Source organism: Mus caroli, chromosome 19 (assembly GCF_900094665.2).
Source record: "Mus caroli chromosome 19, CAROLI_EIJ_v1.1, whole genome shotgun sequence".
Lineage (NCBI taxonomy): Eukaryota > Metazoa > Chordata > Mammalia > Rodentia > Muridae > Mus > Mus caroli.
In genome coordinates, this window is record NC_034588.1 from 52,802,512 (window position 1) to 52,820,340 (window position 17,829).

A 17,829-nucleotide genomic window follows, 5' to 3' on the forward strand; every position below is an offset into this window, starting at 1 on the left:
GGGAGTACATTTTGCTTAAGATTGGCATAGGATCTATAGTGGCGCTATGCTCCACTCTGTGTGTTCTATACAAGCACAGCACCTGATCACTGAACTATCACCACCATGTTGAAGACTGGGCCAGGATGAGGGACCTGTGCAAGCTCACACGGCTGGTATGGAAGAAGGGAATGTACACCTCAGAATATAAGTGCAGACTTCTTCCAGGTACACGGAGCACGGCTGCAGCCTCTCTCCCCTTTCCTGCCCCTGCTCTTGATTAGGGAAAGATCTGTCCTCTGGGAGCCTTGGGGCCTATTCCTGTGGCTACTGTTTTTAAGAGAGTCAGAGTTCAGAAGGTGGGATCTGAGCCCACCTTACCAAGCCTCCCTGGCAGCTATAAGCAAAGGATAGCAGTCAATGTGAGCCACAGTCAAATTCTCTTTAGATCCTCAGCCCACCCTGTGCTCTCTGCCTATCCATGAAACTTCACTTGGTTTACCCACTTTCATGAGTATGTGGTATCCATGGTATGTATGTCATGTTCACATGTATGAGGACATGAGTGTGTTTATAGGGGGTGCACAATTTGTATGTGCGTGTTGTATGTGTGTATTTAAGCCAGGAGCTAGCATCGGCCATATTCTGCAGTCATTCTCTGCTTTCTTTATTGAGGTAGGGTCTCTCACTGAACCTGAAGTTTGCTGGTTTCTGGGGAGCCGAGCTCTCCAGCTTGTCCCATCTCAGCTTTCCTAGTGCTGGAATGACAGGTGGCTGTCATTCTCATGTGGCTTTTATGTGGGTTCTGGGGATCCAGCCTCTGGTCCCCACACTTGCTTGTCAAGTGCTTGTCCACTGAGCTGTCCCCACTGCTGGCTTGTGTCTGACATCAAACATATTACAACTGGTCCTGCTGATGGTTTGGCCTTGAAACTTACTGTTCTATCTGCACAGATTCCTCTATCCCCTTCCCTTGTCTCCTGTAGGCCTTTTTGTTCAGATGTCATGATGTTTCAGTGAGCACTACACGGATGCCCCACTGTAAATGGGACATTAGCTGGGTGGTGATACAGGCTGGCACCACCTGTAATCACAGCACTTCAGAGGCTGAGGCGGAAGCACCTCACTTGTGAGGCCATCCTGGGCTACACAGAGAGGCCCTGCCTCAAAAATGTGCATATCTGCATGAACATGTGCACCTGTGCACAGGCACACACACACACACACACACACACACACACACACACACCACTTCTATGTTCCGTTCACCTCCCTAGCATGTATCTCCATCTGAGATATAAGATATCCACCATATCAATCATGATCCGTCTTCCTCCACAGGGCTTGCACATGCATGGGACATGACTGACATCTCCTTCATGTAGTTCTCACTGAAATGACCTGACATCTGAACAACAAGGCCTAAAGGAGACGAGGGAAGGGGATAGAGGAATCTGTGCAGATAGAGCAGTAGGTATCAAGGCCAAACCACCAGCAGGACCAGTTGTAGTATGTTCGATGTCAGACAGAAGCATTGTCCCAGAAGGAGAGAGGAGTTGAAGTGATGAGAGGGAAAGAGAGGAGGAGGAGGAGAGAGAGGGGGCGGTGAGAAGGGAGGAAGGTAAGAAACTCACAGCAGGAACGCAGGTGAGAGCAAGACTCTAAAGAGAGGCAGAAGACAAGACAAGCCAGCAGAATGCTTATAGTAGGTGCTCAATAAATATCTGTTGACTAAATAGCCCCAGCCTGGAGGACATAGGCCAAGTCTGCAATGTAGAAGGATCAAAGCTCAAAGAAGAACCTTGGTGTGTTGGAAAGAAGATGGGACACAGTAGCGCCTACCTCACTCTGCAGGGCGTGTGCTTTCTTGGCCCAGGCCATCTTCAGATCCTCAGGCAGGGCGGTGAACTCGTGGCACTGTGTCCGGTAGTCGTGGTCACTGGCCAGGGCCTGGGCCTTCCTGGCGTGGACCAGGTACACCATATCCATGGGCAGGTGGCACTGAGCTTGGCTGCTGGCCGCCTCCTTCCTGTACTGATTCTCACTCTGCAGCTGGCCCATCCGTAGGCAGTGCCGTAGCCGCGGGTCGTCACTCACATTCCGCACCCCAATGAGCTGTCCACGCTCCTTCACGAACTCGTGCCTGTAGAGAAACTGGAAGGGCCGGCCGGCTGATCAGGCGCCAGTGCACGCATGCCTACCTCACAGCAGCATGGAGTCAGCGTGTGCCCTCGGGGCTGAAGGATGAAAACATTATACCTCCCTTCCTATCTCATTAAAATCAGATTCTCAGAACTTTGGGATGCTCCCTGCTCCCCTTATGTGTCCTGTGGCCCACAAGGATTCTATCAAATAGGGTAGGAAAGAATCTTGTATTTCATTTGGAGAAACATTAGATCTCACAACAGGATCTGCCCATTTGAAGTCCACATTCTCTGTGATTTGTTTGCAGGGAAAGAGAAAGTCACCGTCATGTCCCAAAGCGTGGGCGTATGAAACACAGCTGTGGGTTGTGGGGGGAAGTGACAGAGAGCCAAGGAGAGGCAACCGCCATCTCTTATCTCCTCCTTGTTCTGGATGCTGCAAACAGGCGACTCTCAGGTGAGCGCTGCCCGCCACTTGCAGTTAGACCCGAGTGGCCAGCTTCTTCTGCTAGAGACCGTTGCACATAGCCTGTGATCAACCCTCCCTCTTTTTTTGGAAGGACCTCATTCAGAACTAATATATTCTGCAGGTGGCACCTTGTCTCACACGGCTATAGATTTCCTTTAATTCAGGAAAAATCCGCCTCACACATTGTTTTTACATGAAGTTAACAGAGACAAGGCAAGATGGAGGTCAGGGGATTCCACTCACGTCACTGGCTATGTCTCCAGAGGCCCGAGCAGCCTGGAAGGGGAGAGCGTCTATCGTCAGCTTGTAGCCTTGAGCGCGAAGATTATGCCAAGCCTCCTTGTATTTTGCCTAAAGTGGGAACACAGGTATATCTTTTCAAGAACACACATGAATCGATTAGCAAAGGGTACATGCCCTATCATTGTGGCAAGGTGTCCTAGAATCCATTGGTGAGCAGCAAACGCCTTCAGCTTCACAGAGCAAACTCCCATTAGCACATGTAGGCTCTGAGCATATATGCATATATAACACGCATGTGGATGCTTTTTAAAAACTTCGGCACAGTGTGGGGAAACGGCTGTTGGATCGCTCAGAGCACACATTACAGGTAGCTTCAGGCTACCATGCTTGGACTTCAGTCCATGCTTGGACTTTGGCAGGGAGAAAGGCTGACCTCGCTCAGGTTGGCTGCGTTGGTTTTGGCTCGGATGAACTCAGGCAGACCAAGGGTCATCGTGTATTGGTGTCGCACGTCCTCGCCAGCTGCTTTATAGAGACGCTGAACCCAAAGGAAAAATAAGTAAATAAACAGACGAGCAAACAAACGAATAGATAGTGAGGTGCTCCGCACAAATTACAAAATAATTAACTGATTAATTAATAATAATAAACAAACAGATGAGCAAACAAATAGTGAGACACTACACACAAATTAAAAATTAATTGACTAGTTAATTAATCATCAATAAGTAAATAGCGAGAAGAAAGTGGTGTGTGGGTCCATGCTTGCAGCTGGGGAGGCTTCCCCGGGCACGGCTTCAGCCTGAGTTGATGGACATTTCTTTCAGTACAGTCAGGCTGTCTGAGTCACGGTGACTGAAATAGAAGGACCGTGTATGGAACTGAAACAAGGGGCAAGTGTCCTGAAACTCATTCCCCTGATACAGCACAGGGTGACCCTAAGGCCTGGGACACATAATGGAAGCCCTGCTGGTGGAGAGAGGTAGCCTGTTCTGCACCCTTCCCTGACGTCTTCTGAGGGCAAGCTGAGCCAGAGCCGCCCTGGAGGGCCAGTCCCTGTGAGCAGAAATGCGTCAGTGCTTGCCAGCTTCTGTCGGGTTAGAGGCCATTGTAAAACAGCCTCTCCAGAGCACTCGGCTTAGAAAGAGGCAGGGAGGGCCAAGGAAGAGTTTTAAACTGATGGCATCTCTGCGCAAGATGCTAAACTCTGTCTCTTTTGGGTCCTTATCTTCAGCTGCCACTTCCAGCTTCTGAAGGCTTGGGCTGAATATGGAGGTGAGTGGGAAAATTGGCCAGTGTCCTCCACATAACTTGTGAAAGCTACAGTTGGGAGAATCTGAAGAACGAAAATGATCCAATAATATGTGTCTGCTCGGCTGACAGGAGAATCCCGGCAAGGAGAAGAGCTGGGAGGGTGGGAAAAAATAATTTTGGCAGAGGAGACCCCCTTCTCCTCCTTTTCTTTCTTATTGGGAGTAGCAAATGTTGTGGAGAATAGTTCTAGGAGATAGTGACTGAGGTTAAGGTGAAAACTTCCAGACAGACGCCATGCAAGACCTGCCTTCGGATAACCACATGTCTTCCACAAATGAACGTTATATTGGTTAGTCACCATCTGCCTAGAATAGAGCCACAGGCCAGCTTTTCTGACTATGTACAAACAAGTCAGTTGAGGGCCTTGTCCACAACTCTTTGGGTCCAGCCACTGTAGGGTGTGGCCTGAGGCTGATTCCAACCCACCCCTGGTCTAGAGGAACCAGACTAAAGTCTAAAGCAGATGCCCAACTGGCCCTCCTGTCCCTGGAAAGACATTCAGGCTCTGTACAAAAATGTTTTTTTTTTTTTCTTTACAAATCCTCCATAAATACAAATGACTTTCCTGTCCCCAGGTTACACAAATTCACACATCTTCTCTTTTCTTTTAGAATCTAGCCATCCTTGAACAGCCATTGGAGTTTCACCTCATTGGTGATCTGGTTGCTGTACTTGGCATGGAGGAGGTTGGGAGTATCTGTCACAGCCGTGTACTTGAATGACCCAGGATGCTGGCGGTATTTGCTCTGCGAAAGGAAAGAGATAAGGTAAGGGTGAGAGATATGGTAAGAGAGGAAACAGTGCTGTAAGTCCTAATTAGTGTGTGTGTCTGTGTCTGTGTGTGTGTGTGTATGCATGCGAGAGCACATACACGCCTGTGCATGTGCATGCACATGTGTGTGCCCCTATGTGTACATGCATGTAGATGCCAGAGGATAATTTGGGGTGTTGTATCTTCTTTTTGACCTTGAACTTGCTGCCTAGATAGCCTGGTAGCCAGAGACCCCAGGATCCTCCTGCTTCTGCGTTTCTACACATTGGAATTGGAAGTGTGTGCCACCACGCCCACTTAAGCCTCCTTCTGCCCAGGCTGCCAGCCCATCCCTCTAGAATCCAGCAGGCCATCTCCCTCTGCAGGCAAACTGGACCAGCTACACTTACAGTGGATACAACTTCATGGAGGACACAGGAAACACTGTGTAGTTTTTCAAAACCATACTCATGGGCTGTGACACATTTGTAATCCCAGGACTGGAGAGGCAGACAGGCAGATCCCTGGTGCTCACTGGCCAGCCTGCCTAGAATACATACTGAGTTTTAGGTCATGGAAAGAAGCCTGTCTCAAGGATCGCTCCTAAGGAACAAAGTCTAGGCCCCACGTACACAGCCACACAAATGTACACACCAACACACACACACTACACGTGCCTGCATCAGGACTCAGAAAGCCATTGGCTTTATGGGTTTGAAGATCCACATGGGGCTCTGAAGAACATGGGGCATGGAGAGCTTTGATGCAGAGGCTGTGCTGGAAATGCAGAGCCCAGGGCTCCTGAGCTCCCACAGGGCAAAGTCCACCCATCTTAGCTTGCAGGCTGGAGCTAAACATCTACCCCTCTATTCCCAACACCATCCTGGTCCTTCAGTCCACCATAAGCATCACGGGGCGAGTAAGGCTCCCGAGTCTATTTACTTTTTTTTTTTTAACCAACTAACCAGCACACACATAGTTACCATCTCACACAGAGCTGTCAGAGAAACACAGGGCTTAAGTCAGTGCCGATCCTTACAAAAGCCGGACAGAGGTGCTCTGTATAAGCCCATGTGACTAATTTAGAAGCTGGGGATCAGAAAGGGCAGGTAACTAGGCTGAGGTCACAAAGCAGATGAGAGCCGACTGAGAATTTCAATGCCTTATTTGTGGTTTTCAAAGCCTTCCTACTTCCCACTGTACCACAGGGCTGCCCTTCAAAGGACCTAGGAAAAGTGCATCTTAATGGGCTCATGAGTCAGCAACTTGATATTCTTGTATGTGTGTTTGTGTGTGTATGCATATGTGTGTGCAGAGTGTATGTATGCATGCATGTGCATGCATGTGTATGTAAAATACATGTGCAGTATGTGTGTCTGTATGTATATACTGTATATATGCATGTGCATGGGTGTGTTTACAGTATGTGTTTTCACATGCATGCATATTTGTGTACAGTGTGTACAATGTGTATGCATGTGCATGTGTGTGCATGCGTGTGCAGTGTGTATGTATTGCAGTGTACATGCATGTGTGTACAATGTGTATGTATGTATGCATGTGTGTACAATGTGTGTGCATGTGCATGCATGTGTGTACAATGTGTGTATGCATGAATATGCATGTATGTGTACAATGTGTATGCACATGTGTGTGTGTGCAGTATGTTTTTATGTATGTGCATTGTGCTTGCATGTGAGTGCATGTGTGTGCACAGTATGGGTATGTATACAGTGTGTACAATGTATATGCATGTACATGTGCATTCATGTGTGTGTACAATGTGTGTATGCATATACATGTATGTATGTATGTATAGTGTGTGTGCATGTGTATATGTGTATATGTGTATGTATGAATGCCAGAACTCAATGTTGAGTATCTTCCTCTACCACTGCCCACTTTACTCTAGAGAGGGTTTCTCACTGAACTTGGGACTCACTGCTTCAGGTTGACTCATTGGCCAGTAAGCTGCAGGAATCCTCCTGCCTCCATTTAACCAGAACGGGGATTACAGATGAACACCACGGTGCCTGACTATGTAAGTGGGTGCTGGGGTCCTCACATCATTCATTTAACCTTATCTCCTGAGCCATCTCCCCCGTCCCCACCAAGCTTTCTTAGGTGGAGTCCAGTATGAATAAAAACTTCAGTAAGAACAAATACTCAGGACAAGAGGTAACAGCTCAACCTCCAGCTGCCTGAGCACTGGGACACAGGTCCACTGGGATGTCTGCCGTGGACATCCCATAACGCCATCACCCTCTGGAGTCCCGTGGTACCTCGCTGATGAGCTCAGAGGCTTTCTTTCTTCCTTCAATCTCCAGCGTCCCAGGAACAACACAGGGAACACCACGCATGAAGTTCAAGTCCGAGCGGTACAGATTCTACGAGGCATATATAAACATCAGAAGATCCAAACTCTGCACAGAGAAGCAAGAGAAGCCAGGGTCTCTGGACACCATCTAGGAGCGCATGGCTAGGACCCCAGGCTGTCTGGGTCTGTCTGTACAGATGTGGCACCATTCAACAACGCGGCTCCTGCTTCTCTGCAAAGGCTTACCAGGGGAAAATGTGGGTCAGAAGGAAGTCACTCGGCTGTCACTTCTCGGTGAGTAGCTGTGACAGGGGTACCGGATGGAGTTTTGTTTTAATGTGAGCTATCAAAACCTAAATGCTGGAGAGGATTGTGGCTAGAAAGTCAGGTGTCTCGGGGCAAACGTACAAAAATGGTTTAACCAGGCTTTCAAACAAAAGCCAGCAGCAGTGGGTGGTATTAATTAATCATGGGTAAAGGAAGAATTAATGAATGAATCCAAAATAAGTTGGCAAAGACTCGTTTGGGTCTGCACCTCTGTGGGTAAGTGTGTTTTTAACCCTAACCCTGAGTGATTTGGAGTGACAGTTAAAGAGTCCCCATGTTTACTCCCCTCAGCCAGCAAAGCACCGGGTGTGCTACCCTCTGACTAGTACTGCAGCACCAGACAGGACGGTCTCCAGGGCTCTGCATAAGTGACAAACGGCCTACAGTGAGCCCGGCAGCTCCTTCATCCCTACAGCCATGCTCGGGTTCCTGGTAGTTAGCACAGCCATTCAGGAAATGCTGTGCATAGGCACGGTGTTCCAAGGGTGACAGATCCCGGATCTGAGCTCCAACCACTGCACTTGCCCACCCTGCGGAACCGCTGGTCTCACTGTCCTCCATGTCGCTTGTTGCCTGCACATTTCTGGATCGGGCAAACCTAGCAGGCTGGGGAGGAAGGTGGGTACCAGGGATGCTGCTGTCTTGAGAGGAAACACACCTCGTTTCCTCGGGAATGTAAGATTACCTAACTCCTCTCTGCCTCCTTGCTTTGCAGAACAGGCATAGGGATAGGGAGCTGGGCATGCCACCAGAGGAGTGAAGATACCTCACAAGGACTAAGAGGACCCTGGGAGGACCCTGGGAAACAGCAAGAAGGTTTTCCATCCAACCTGAGGCCAGGGACAAATCCTGAAAACCCACAAACCCATGTGGCATCTCACCCCATTCTCTCACATACAGCTGACCCGATTTAGATGACTGAGTTCCCTCCCGTGTGTCCTCTACAACTTCTCTGAGTAGTAAGAACGATTAGCATAGGGATATTGTGGGGATTAAATGAAGTAATTTCCAAATACAACGCTTTGAATTCAACAGAGACTCTCAAGGAGTGGCGGCTACTCTCACGGGAGCGCTGTAACTGTGCTTTGGGATAGTGTGAGGGCACTTGGGCTAGATAAAGAAGTTTAGGATGGCTGACCTAAAGAGGCTACAAAGAGCCACGAGGAACTGGCGAGTCACTGGCTTGTGAGTTGCCAGGAGAAGGGTCCTGAGGGAGAGGCCCGGGCACTTTACCTCACTCTGTAACTTGTGAGCTTTCTTGGCACAGCTCAGCCTCAGGTCTTCTGCCAAGGCTGTGTGCTGGGGGAGCGGATGTCTGTAGTCCTGGTCGCTGGCCAGGGTTTGAGCCTTCTTGGCATGCACCAAGGTCACCATATCCAGCGGCAGATGGAAGTGAGCCTTTGCATGTTCAAAGCCTTTCTTATAATTCACCTAGAGGGGCAGGCAGACCGGCAGCCATCATTTCAAAGCTACTGTTTGCACAGGATCATCAGGGAGAGCAACTACGATGCAACCATCCCATCAACCGGAGACACTGATGCGGGTCCATGTGGCCCCCTTGCAGACAGACACACACCTAACAAGCATTCTTGCGTCTGGCTCAAGACTTTGCAATGCTTGGCCATGGAAGTCACTGGCCTGGGTACAGGGGCATTGACTCCCTGAGTAGGAGGAAATATAAACAAGAGACATAGCCAACACCAGGGAGCCCTTGATCAGTTTCCTAGGTCACCCTGTTTTACATTGTCCATAAGGCTCATGAGTTCCATTCAATGTACACCCCCCCCCCAATATCTGCTCAAGTTCAGGGCTTCTCAGGTCATGGCACTTGGCAAATAGTTTCTTCAAACATTAGATGGATTCCTAGTCAATCTGAGAGCCAGCAGGAGGAGAAGGCTGTCTGAGAAGTAAGTCCTGAGAATAGATACTCATCCCAGAGCCCAGCATATACCTTGAAAACTGAGGAAGAACCCCATTTTAGGCTCACCATCCCCACCAGCCATGGGAGGAGCTGTGTCAAGGCTGGTGGTTCTCATCCAGGGCCTCCTCAGAAGTAGGGCTAGACTCACCACTTCTCCCTTTTGCCGACTGCCCTCTGACACTCAACTCAAGCACGTGGCCCAAACCTCCCATTTTCATCTCATGAATCAGGCCCTCACCCTCAGAACAAAGCCAGCTCCCATCTAACCACATACTCAGAGGTCAGAGACCCAAGACAGAAAGCAAGGGAAGAAGATTGAGGCAGAGGAAGATGGCAGAGAACAGATGAGGTTGTGGGACAGGAGAGAAGGAGAAGGAGGGAGTGGAGGAGAAAGCAAGGGGGGAGGGAGAAGGAGAAGGGGAGGGGAGAGGAAGAGATGGAGAGAGAAGAAGAGGGAGAGAGGGTATGTGTTCCTCTTTCTAGCTGATTCTGGGCAAGTCATTCACTCTTGACTTCAATAAGCCAGTGGAGACCCTAGAGAGAACTTTGACAGTTAAATGAGATAATATATAAGCTAGACTCCTGTAACATGTTGGGCACAGCTTTCACCCTGACATTTACCCCTCACACCTGTGCAAGGAGGTTGCTTATACACCTGTGTACCAGAGTCCACAAGACCATATTAGTTGTCAAAGGGTGATAACAAATAAGGCACACACATAAGAATAAAGTGGGGTGTGTGTGTGTGTGTGTGTGTGTGTGTGTGCATACAAGTATATACCCCAACTACACTGAACTGTTATCGAGCAACTTCAACTGGCTATCGCCTCCAGGAATCCAGTCTTGCATCTAACAAGCCTTTTAGAACTTTCATAAAAATCTTGTCCCATTTCTGAACACTTGTGTTAATTCACTCTGTGGCCTACAAAAAATAAAATATCTCTGCAGGCCAAACACATCTCACAGACCACCTAGACCCAAATCAGAGAACGCCCAGTCCAGAACAGAACTAGGAGGGCCACAAATCCAAGCACATTTTACAGAGGAAGAAGCTAAGGCCCTGAAGGAGATTTCATATCTCTGCCCAGCAAGTCAGAAGCAACAGGATCACCCACTTCCCAGAGGCTGGGCGACCTGGGCCGGCTGTTCCAGGAGCAGCGTCGGGTGGGCCCTCCTCAGCTCCTGCCTCTCCTACTTACATCACTCTGCAGCGAGGTCGCGTGCACTGAATGAGCAAGGCTGAGGTCATCTTCCAAGCTCCGGGAGCCGAGCATCTGGCCTTTCATTCTCTCAAATGCTTCTTTGTATTTGTACTAAAGGGAGAGAGAGCGGGAGAGAGTAACAGCTCAGGGACAAGGGACACAGAATGGAAGAGGTGGGTATTGGGCGAAAATGTTTTGTTCTTTTGACAGTAACTGGGTGAGTTAAAAGGGAGCGCGCAGGAGTCGTGGAAAAGTCTATTCTTTCATATGCAAGACTCCCAATGACTAAAGGGCTCCGATTTGAAATGGCGGAAGCCTTAGCACTTGGGCAGCCCAGGCTGAGAGACGGTGCGGGCATCGTTAGTGGGCTCCTCGCAGGCTGGCTTTATGAAATCTCTTGGTGGAGGGTGCATTTCATCTGCCCGGGTTCTGTGTTTACAGTCTGGCATTTGGCTTTGTGCCCCGGGCTAGGGAATTTTTTGTGTGAGACGCACTCTTTCTCAGTGATTATTATCTGATTGCCCTAACACAGTCGGTTGGGACGGGAGAGGATATGAAATCCACAGGCAAAAGAAGGCAAGAGTTAGAGGCAAAAGAACTGAGACAGGTTTGGATTAAATGTTGCCACAGAACTGGACACTCACGTCACTTATAACTTCGCTGGACGCCTTTGCTGCCTGGAATGGAAGGGCATCCAGCCTCAGCTTATATCCTCCATCTCGAAGCCGGCTCCAAGATTCCTTATAGCGAGTCTGGCAGGGAGAAAGGCCCAGGTCTGATAGGCTCCTACATTCTACTTCCCCCTCTCCTACCCCAACAGGGATCTGGTTCAGTAGGTCTCCCTCTCCCACCTACAGCCCTATCTGGGGTTAGAAATCACTGTGGCTTAGAATGGGTTATATCCTAGAGTGAGCTCCTGCCTCTTGTCCACCCTTGGCTCATGAAGCCATAGAGGGGATGGGTTCAGAACAAGGGCTTAAGATCTGTCAGACCCAGCTAGAACTTGCTGACCAGTAAGCTCAGTGCAGAGGCATAAGGCATGAGGCTGTGCTTGTATAGCTCATTATACAAAATAGAAGAGCCAAATGCCACTACCAAAGATGAGGAATGACTGGTGGAGGGGCTCTTAGAGAAACTGCAGAGGGGGGAGTTGAGATCTCCAAGTGTGTCCTTGGCACAACCACCAGCCGCACCTAGCGTTAGTAAGATGGGTCTGTATTTCAGCTCTCTTCCATGGAAGCCTTGATACTAAAGGAGATATTCTTCCTGACTCCTCCACCCTAGCGAGCTTGCATGTTGCACAGGACACTAAACCGTTTACAGAGCCCAGCGCAAACACGAGTATGGATCCCCTTGTTCCCAGTGGTCATAGACCACAATATCATGAAACCCATGAAGGCACACCATCCCCTCCTGTCTCTGAGCCAGTATCCCACCATAGACCCAGCATAGGGCATGGTGATGCCTGTGAAGACGCCCTGCCCTCCCTCCTCTAACCCAGCATCCCCTTCGGCAGTTTCACCTCGCTGATGTTCATGGCGTTCAGTTTGGCCAGCAGGACTTCAGGCAAGTCTGCAGTCTGTGTGTAGTGGTGCTTCATATTCTCCCCTTGCTCCCTGTACAGTCTCTGTGGGCACAGAGGGGCCTTCGCATTACACCCAGAGCCGTTCCCATGCAGCCAGCAGCCACGTTGTACTCCAAGAGTCAGAGGGCCTGCGGCTGCTATGTCACCAGAGCTGATCAAGGCACCCTGCCTCCACCCAGATCTCTCATAGATGGCACAATGAAATTCATGTCACTCTCTTGCCAGATCTACATTCCCACTCGCAGCATGACAGGTGGAAACCTTCCCCACCACCAAGGCTACACTTAAGTTCTTCTGGGACAGGTGTCACCTGGTTAAAAATGAGGTCTAGCCTTGACTATTCACCCTTGACCATTCACTTCAAAGCTATGCAATAGGGACTGGGGTCCCAGAAGGCACACAGGTGATGGCATTCTGCAGGGGGTGTCACAAGCCCACCAATATCTTCCTTCAGTCTCCACCTTTAGGATTCCTGACCTAATATTCTCCTGGAAAGTTCGGGTTTTCTTTACCCAGAACTCGCAGGGAGCTTCGTGCCGCTTACAAGTTTGCTTGATGGCATACAGAGTTGGCACAGCCACCTAAGAAACTTTCAAAATTATGTGTTTCCATCCCAGTGCCTAGTGGACATGTCCAGGGTTCTACATATCACAGCAGTGCCCCCTAGAGTTGGTTAGGATAAGGACACAACAAGTGTTTTTCCTTCCCAAGAATTCCTTGTCCAACTATGCTGCTCAGAATTCAATTTGACTCTGATGAGCAGGGAAAACAAGGAACCAGTTCCAAAGTCCAAAAGTCTGGGAGCCATACCATCTCATAGCATGAAGAGTACCCAGGCCCTTTTGGGATGCCTATAGACAAAGATACAACCAGAATTTCTTATAAAGCCGTACAGAGAGTTTTGAAGGCTGGATCCCAGGGTTTGTCAATATGTTTGTGTGTTGTGTCAGACGTTGAATATTTTAAGATATTTCAAAGCCAAGTCTGCCTTATGCACAGATCTGTGGACTTTGTACAGTAGTTGCAGCCTGTTAATGCCTGTGCTTAAGGGAGTTTTTTTTTTTTTTTTTTAAGACCTCAATGTTCTATTTAATCTCTAGTGAACTGAGCACAGGGTCAAATCTTGGTTTCCGGTAATAATACAGAATACGATAAGAAGTGGCTTAAAAGTCAGGCTCACACCCACAAGTCAGCCTCAAATCATTTATGAAAGTGTGGGGAAATGAGAACACGCCATCAATGCCTGCCCTCGGAGCCCAAAGAGCCCCGAGCCCCATCCCAATTAGCCACAATCTTATTGCAGGTTCTAGCTCTGAAAACAACATTTTTGAACAAAAGGAGGAGGGGGGAAAGGGGCCTGGCGGCCACAGATCTGCAAGCTCTGCAGAGGCAAGGAGGGAGGGCATCCAAGGCAGTGGGATGCAGAGCCCCACTTGGCACAGGAGCACAGGAACAGCCCCGTTTGCATCCTAATGAGGAAGGAACCCCACCAAGGGGAGCGTCATGAAAGACGAGGGGTCCCTTCATCCTCGGGACGACAGAAGGAGCAGACCTGAGATCCCCTCCGCTTCAATCATGCCGCTGAAAGAGAGCACACTCTCGGAGTCGTAATGTACATTATCACTTACATCCACTGCTTGGGTATAACTAATCCTGGCCTGGACCATCTCCGGAGTGTCTTTAATACTGGTAAACTTCAAAGCATCTGGATGCTGACGGTACTTCTTCTGTTGAGCAGGGAAAGATCAAAGCTGTGAATTTTGTGCCGCTCTTTCATGCCATTTGAAAGGGGGAAAAAAATCACAGGTTGCTTGAGATTAGAGTGAATTTGTGAACATAATTATTATTCGGCTTCCTCCATCTTTATTTCTTAGGTACCTTCAGGTTAATATTTGTTTCCATTTAAGAATAACCTGGTGTCAATTAACATTAAAGTACTGCTGCCCGGTGCAGAGACAACATCTCAAAATTAGATTACACCAGTGAAATGCTGTAGCGCATACACTTCCAGAGCCGTCCTTTCGAGAGGCTTCAAATACTGTGTCGCCGGTGTTTATGTCTGAGTTTGGCCAGAAAGGGCATTCCTGGTTACGTTTATCTATCAACTGAAGCTTTCTGTTTTCCTTCCCCCAAAGGACCCAGCAGACATTATCACAGCCAAAACCCTGCATTTAACACGCACGGTGTATACATTGTGGTCTATGCTTTATCTAGCATATGTGCTAATTCTCAAAGACATTACAATAAGGGAAAGGACCCCGTTACCATTGAAAGGAGCGCTCATAACATTTGAAAGACATAGAACGTGTCTAAACAAAACAAAAGGCAAGAGAAAATGCAAATGCCAGCAAAGGTCTAGGTGATTCCCTTTGAAGAACTCTGCATAGCATGGCCAGGTTCATTCCATGTTCTTTTAATCAACGCACATTTTTTTTCAGAGCCTGATATATTATAATCGTAACGGTACCGTGAAGTTTATTTTCCCCAAAATCATATTATTTTCTAAATACCTGCTCACTGGTCTGCTTGAGTTTGTGTGTACTGTACTAGGCTGTCTTAGGTGCAATTAAACCCAGCCAGCCACCTGTGCTTTGCAAATGAGACTTTACTATTACATAGCCACGCTCATTCAGGGACATACTCTCCATAAACGTTCTCAGTGGGCTGTGATGGAGACTATGCAATTAGCAAAGCTAAAAATATTTACTACCTGGGGCTAAGCAGAATAGTTGTAATGACTTCTGTGTCACACCTCAGATGTGTGTGTGTGTGTGTGTGTGTGTGTGTCTGTTTCTGTGTTTATATGTGAATGCATATATGCATGTATTTGTGTACACATGGATGAACATATGTATACATGTGTATGCGTGTGTGAATTCAATTACACATGTGTGAATGAATGTATACATATATGTGTACATATGTGTGTGAATGCACGTATTCATGTGTATAAATGTATGTATATGTGTGGGAGTAAATGCATACGTGTATGTGTGCATAGGTGTGAATGCATGTATACAAGTGCTCGTGTATATGGAAATGCATGTGTACGTGTGCATGCATGTGTTTGTGAATTTATAGATCCATGTGTATTTGCATGAATACGTGTGTGAGTGTGTCCATAGTCATGTGTGGCTCTTTCCACAATGTCTAGTGTTCTCTCTGAAAGTTAATCAGCCCAATTTGACAAGAACCTAGGAACATCAGATCGCTGGTGAGAAATTGTTAAAATACACCCTGCCCAATATAAAGTTTGGTAACTGGACTGAAGCAAAGATGCGATGACTATCAGAGGATGTCTTGAGAAAGTCTGCAAAATGAGGAAAGGATGATGACAAAGTTATAACACACAGAGCCAGTGATTCCCCCGAAAGTCCTCGGTGCCAGACTTAGACACGCCAAGACATCATCTGGTAGTCTGAACTGAAAATGAGCAGGTAGGGAGCGACGAGTCTTCTTTATGAGAGGGCCCCATGCTGGGGTCGGGGCGATTAATCCTGAATGCGGATGCGTGTTCCCATAGTTTTGTATGTTTAGGTTGCTGAGAGGCCCTTTCTCTAAGTAAACAAACAAACAAACAAACAAAAAAACCCCACAGACCAACATTGACCCACTGAGGTCCCAGAGTTCTCTGAGTCTTAAGTGACGAATAAGGTCTCTGAAAATTACGTCAGTACATACAAGGCAAGGTCAGCAATTTCGTCTAACGTGTGAGGAGACTGGACTACAGATCCTGCAACTCTGGGCAAGGGCGTTACAAAACCAACAGGGCTGCCATTCTACGCCGACTATGCATTCAGTAAGAAGCGTGCTTCGAATCAACATCTGAGGAGCCTTGCTGCCAAAACTAAAGTCTTCAAGGGCTATGCAAACTTAGGGCTTCCTCCCTGTCCAGAAAGTTCTGGAAAGACCAGTCTACTCTAAAGGCAATGGAATGCCCGCTTGCCTTCTGGACACAGGCCTTCTCAATAGGCATGAAGGGGGTGGATTTGGGAGTTTGGTGATGCAGAGCCTCTAATGAGCCTGAACTTCAAAACCACAGTTCTCAGAGGCACTCTGCGCAGCTGCCATTCTGTCCCCTAGAGGGCATCTGCTGCCTGCCAACATCTGCAACCTTTTAGGCTGCCACCACTTGACAGAGAGTGCTTCTGACACCTAGAGGCCAGACATGCTGCTGACCATTCCCGGAAAGAATTGACAAAAGTATCAACAGCACAGAGGCAGAACCCCACCCTTGAAACCCCACAGTCTTTAAAACTGCTGCTCAGGGAGACTGCCCAGAGAGCAGGAGAATGGCTGTTCTCTTGAGCAGAACTGCCTTCAGGTCCACTAGGGTAGCTGCACCCTGACAAGGTGAGACAGTAGAAGGGACATGTCCCTCCCACAAGAAAGAAAGAACTAGGTAGGTCCCTGTGTTGGACAGCATTGTGAATATTCACAAACTGCATATACCGGGGCAACAGAGGAGAAATGTGATGAAGCTGCAGAAGAGCTTCCTGGGCACCACAGACCTAGCCTTCACCATCTCTCCTGGGCCGCTTCATTAAATGGTAAGGGGCGGGGAGCAACGGAGCCCTGTTTGGTTGTCATTAGTATACATAATATCACTTGTCACCCACTTTGCTTTTGCCAGGGCTCGATGGGCCCCTACTGGTGTGTGTTTGGTGTGTGGGTTCTCTCTAATTAGCATCCCTGGTCTGGGTTTGGAGGCCTTTCATGTGGCTTTGCCTTTTGAGTGGAAATTATTTTAATTCCATACCGAAATGCCGTCATGCCGGATGCAACCAAGCCCGTCACACGCACTGTCGGGGAATCTCACCTCACTAATGAGTTCTCCTGCCTTCTTCGCCTGCTCCACATGTAATGACCCGGTGGCCACCCAGCCTGTGCCTTTCATCCACTTCATGTCTGCCCTGTATTGGTTCTGACAAAAGAGAAAGGGAGGGGGAAGGGGGAAGGGGGAAGGGGGAGAGGCAGGCCACTGTCACTGCGAAGCCATTTAAAGGGCTGATAGCATTCCCGGTGTACCCTTGGTGCCAGCTGAGTCAAATCAAATGCCATTGTCTTACCTGTTTCTGAGGAGTCGTGGGTAAGGCCCCCAAATATACAAATTAACCCCCTCCCCTTTAATCAGAGGTTTACTGGTAGATGTTGGCTTTAGGCCCTACCCAGCATTACTTAGGTATGCAGAAGGTGCTGAGTCAACCTGGGCCCTCATTAGGGACTCACATCTTCCCTCTGAGCAAGAGCATCCCCACTGTTGGCTGTACCAGCACTGCTTAAAGTGACATGTGGGGGGAAAGACAATGATGGCTCAGAACAGAACCAAGTAGGAACCATTGGATGAACCGTCAGGGCATCAGCTCTTTCCTCCCAGAACTGTGGGGCCTGGGAGAACGGGCCTCACTTCTTCAGTAGCTACTGAATGAATAGTTTTAATGAAAATTATTTAAATGGACACTTTTCTTGAAAGGTAGTCCGTCATCTATGCATCCTGAAACAGACATACCAGGAAAGAATACAGGGATATTTTCCCCTCTGCTTCTCTCTCTCTCTCTCTCTCTCTCTCTCTCTCTC

General features: G+C 48.4%; 1 protein-coding gene and 1 long non-coding RNA gene across 4 annotated transcripts in view; one reads left to right on the forward strand and one right to left on the reverse strand.

The window, feature by feature from the left end:
• Positions 1–17,829, reverse strand: part of Nrap (nebulin related anchoring protein) — a 71,323-nt gene that overhangs the window by 13,267 nt on the left and 40,227 nt on the right. For all 3 annotated transcript variants that reach the window (XM_021152163.2, XM_029472326.1, XM_021152165.2), the window contains exons 24-34: positions 17,072–17,176; positions 13,881–13,979; positions 12,190–12,294; positions 11,312–11,419; positions 10,665–10,778; positions 8,778–8,975; positions 7,183–7,287; positions 4,797–4,895; positions 3,269–3,373; positions 2,836–2,943; positions 1,822–2,133 (exon numbers count right to left, since the gene is read on the reverse strand). In XM_021152163.2, the coding sequence (XP_021007822.1) occupies positions 1,822–2,133; positions 2,836–2,943; positions 3,269–3,373; positions 4,797–4,895; positions 7,183–7,287; positions 8,778–8,975; positions 10,665–10,778; positions 11,312–11,419; positions 12,190–12,294; positions 13,881–13,979; positions 17,072–17,176 (1,458 nt within the window). The remainder of the gene's footprint in view (positions 1–1,821; positions 2,134–2,835; positions 2,944–3,268; positions 3,374–4,796; positions 4,896–7,182; positions 7,288–8,777; positions 8,976–10,664; positions 10,779–11,311; positions 11,420–12,189; positions 12,295–13,880; positions 13,980–17,071; positions 17,177–17,829) is intronic.
• On the forward strand, positions 3,583–8,576 carry LOC110285773. The gene is made up of 4 exons (XR_002377083.2): positions 3,583–4,110; positions 4,761–4,916; positions 7,228–7,511; positions 8,260–8,576. It is a non-coding gene; the product is annotated as an uncharacterized LOC110285773 (long non-coding RNA).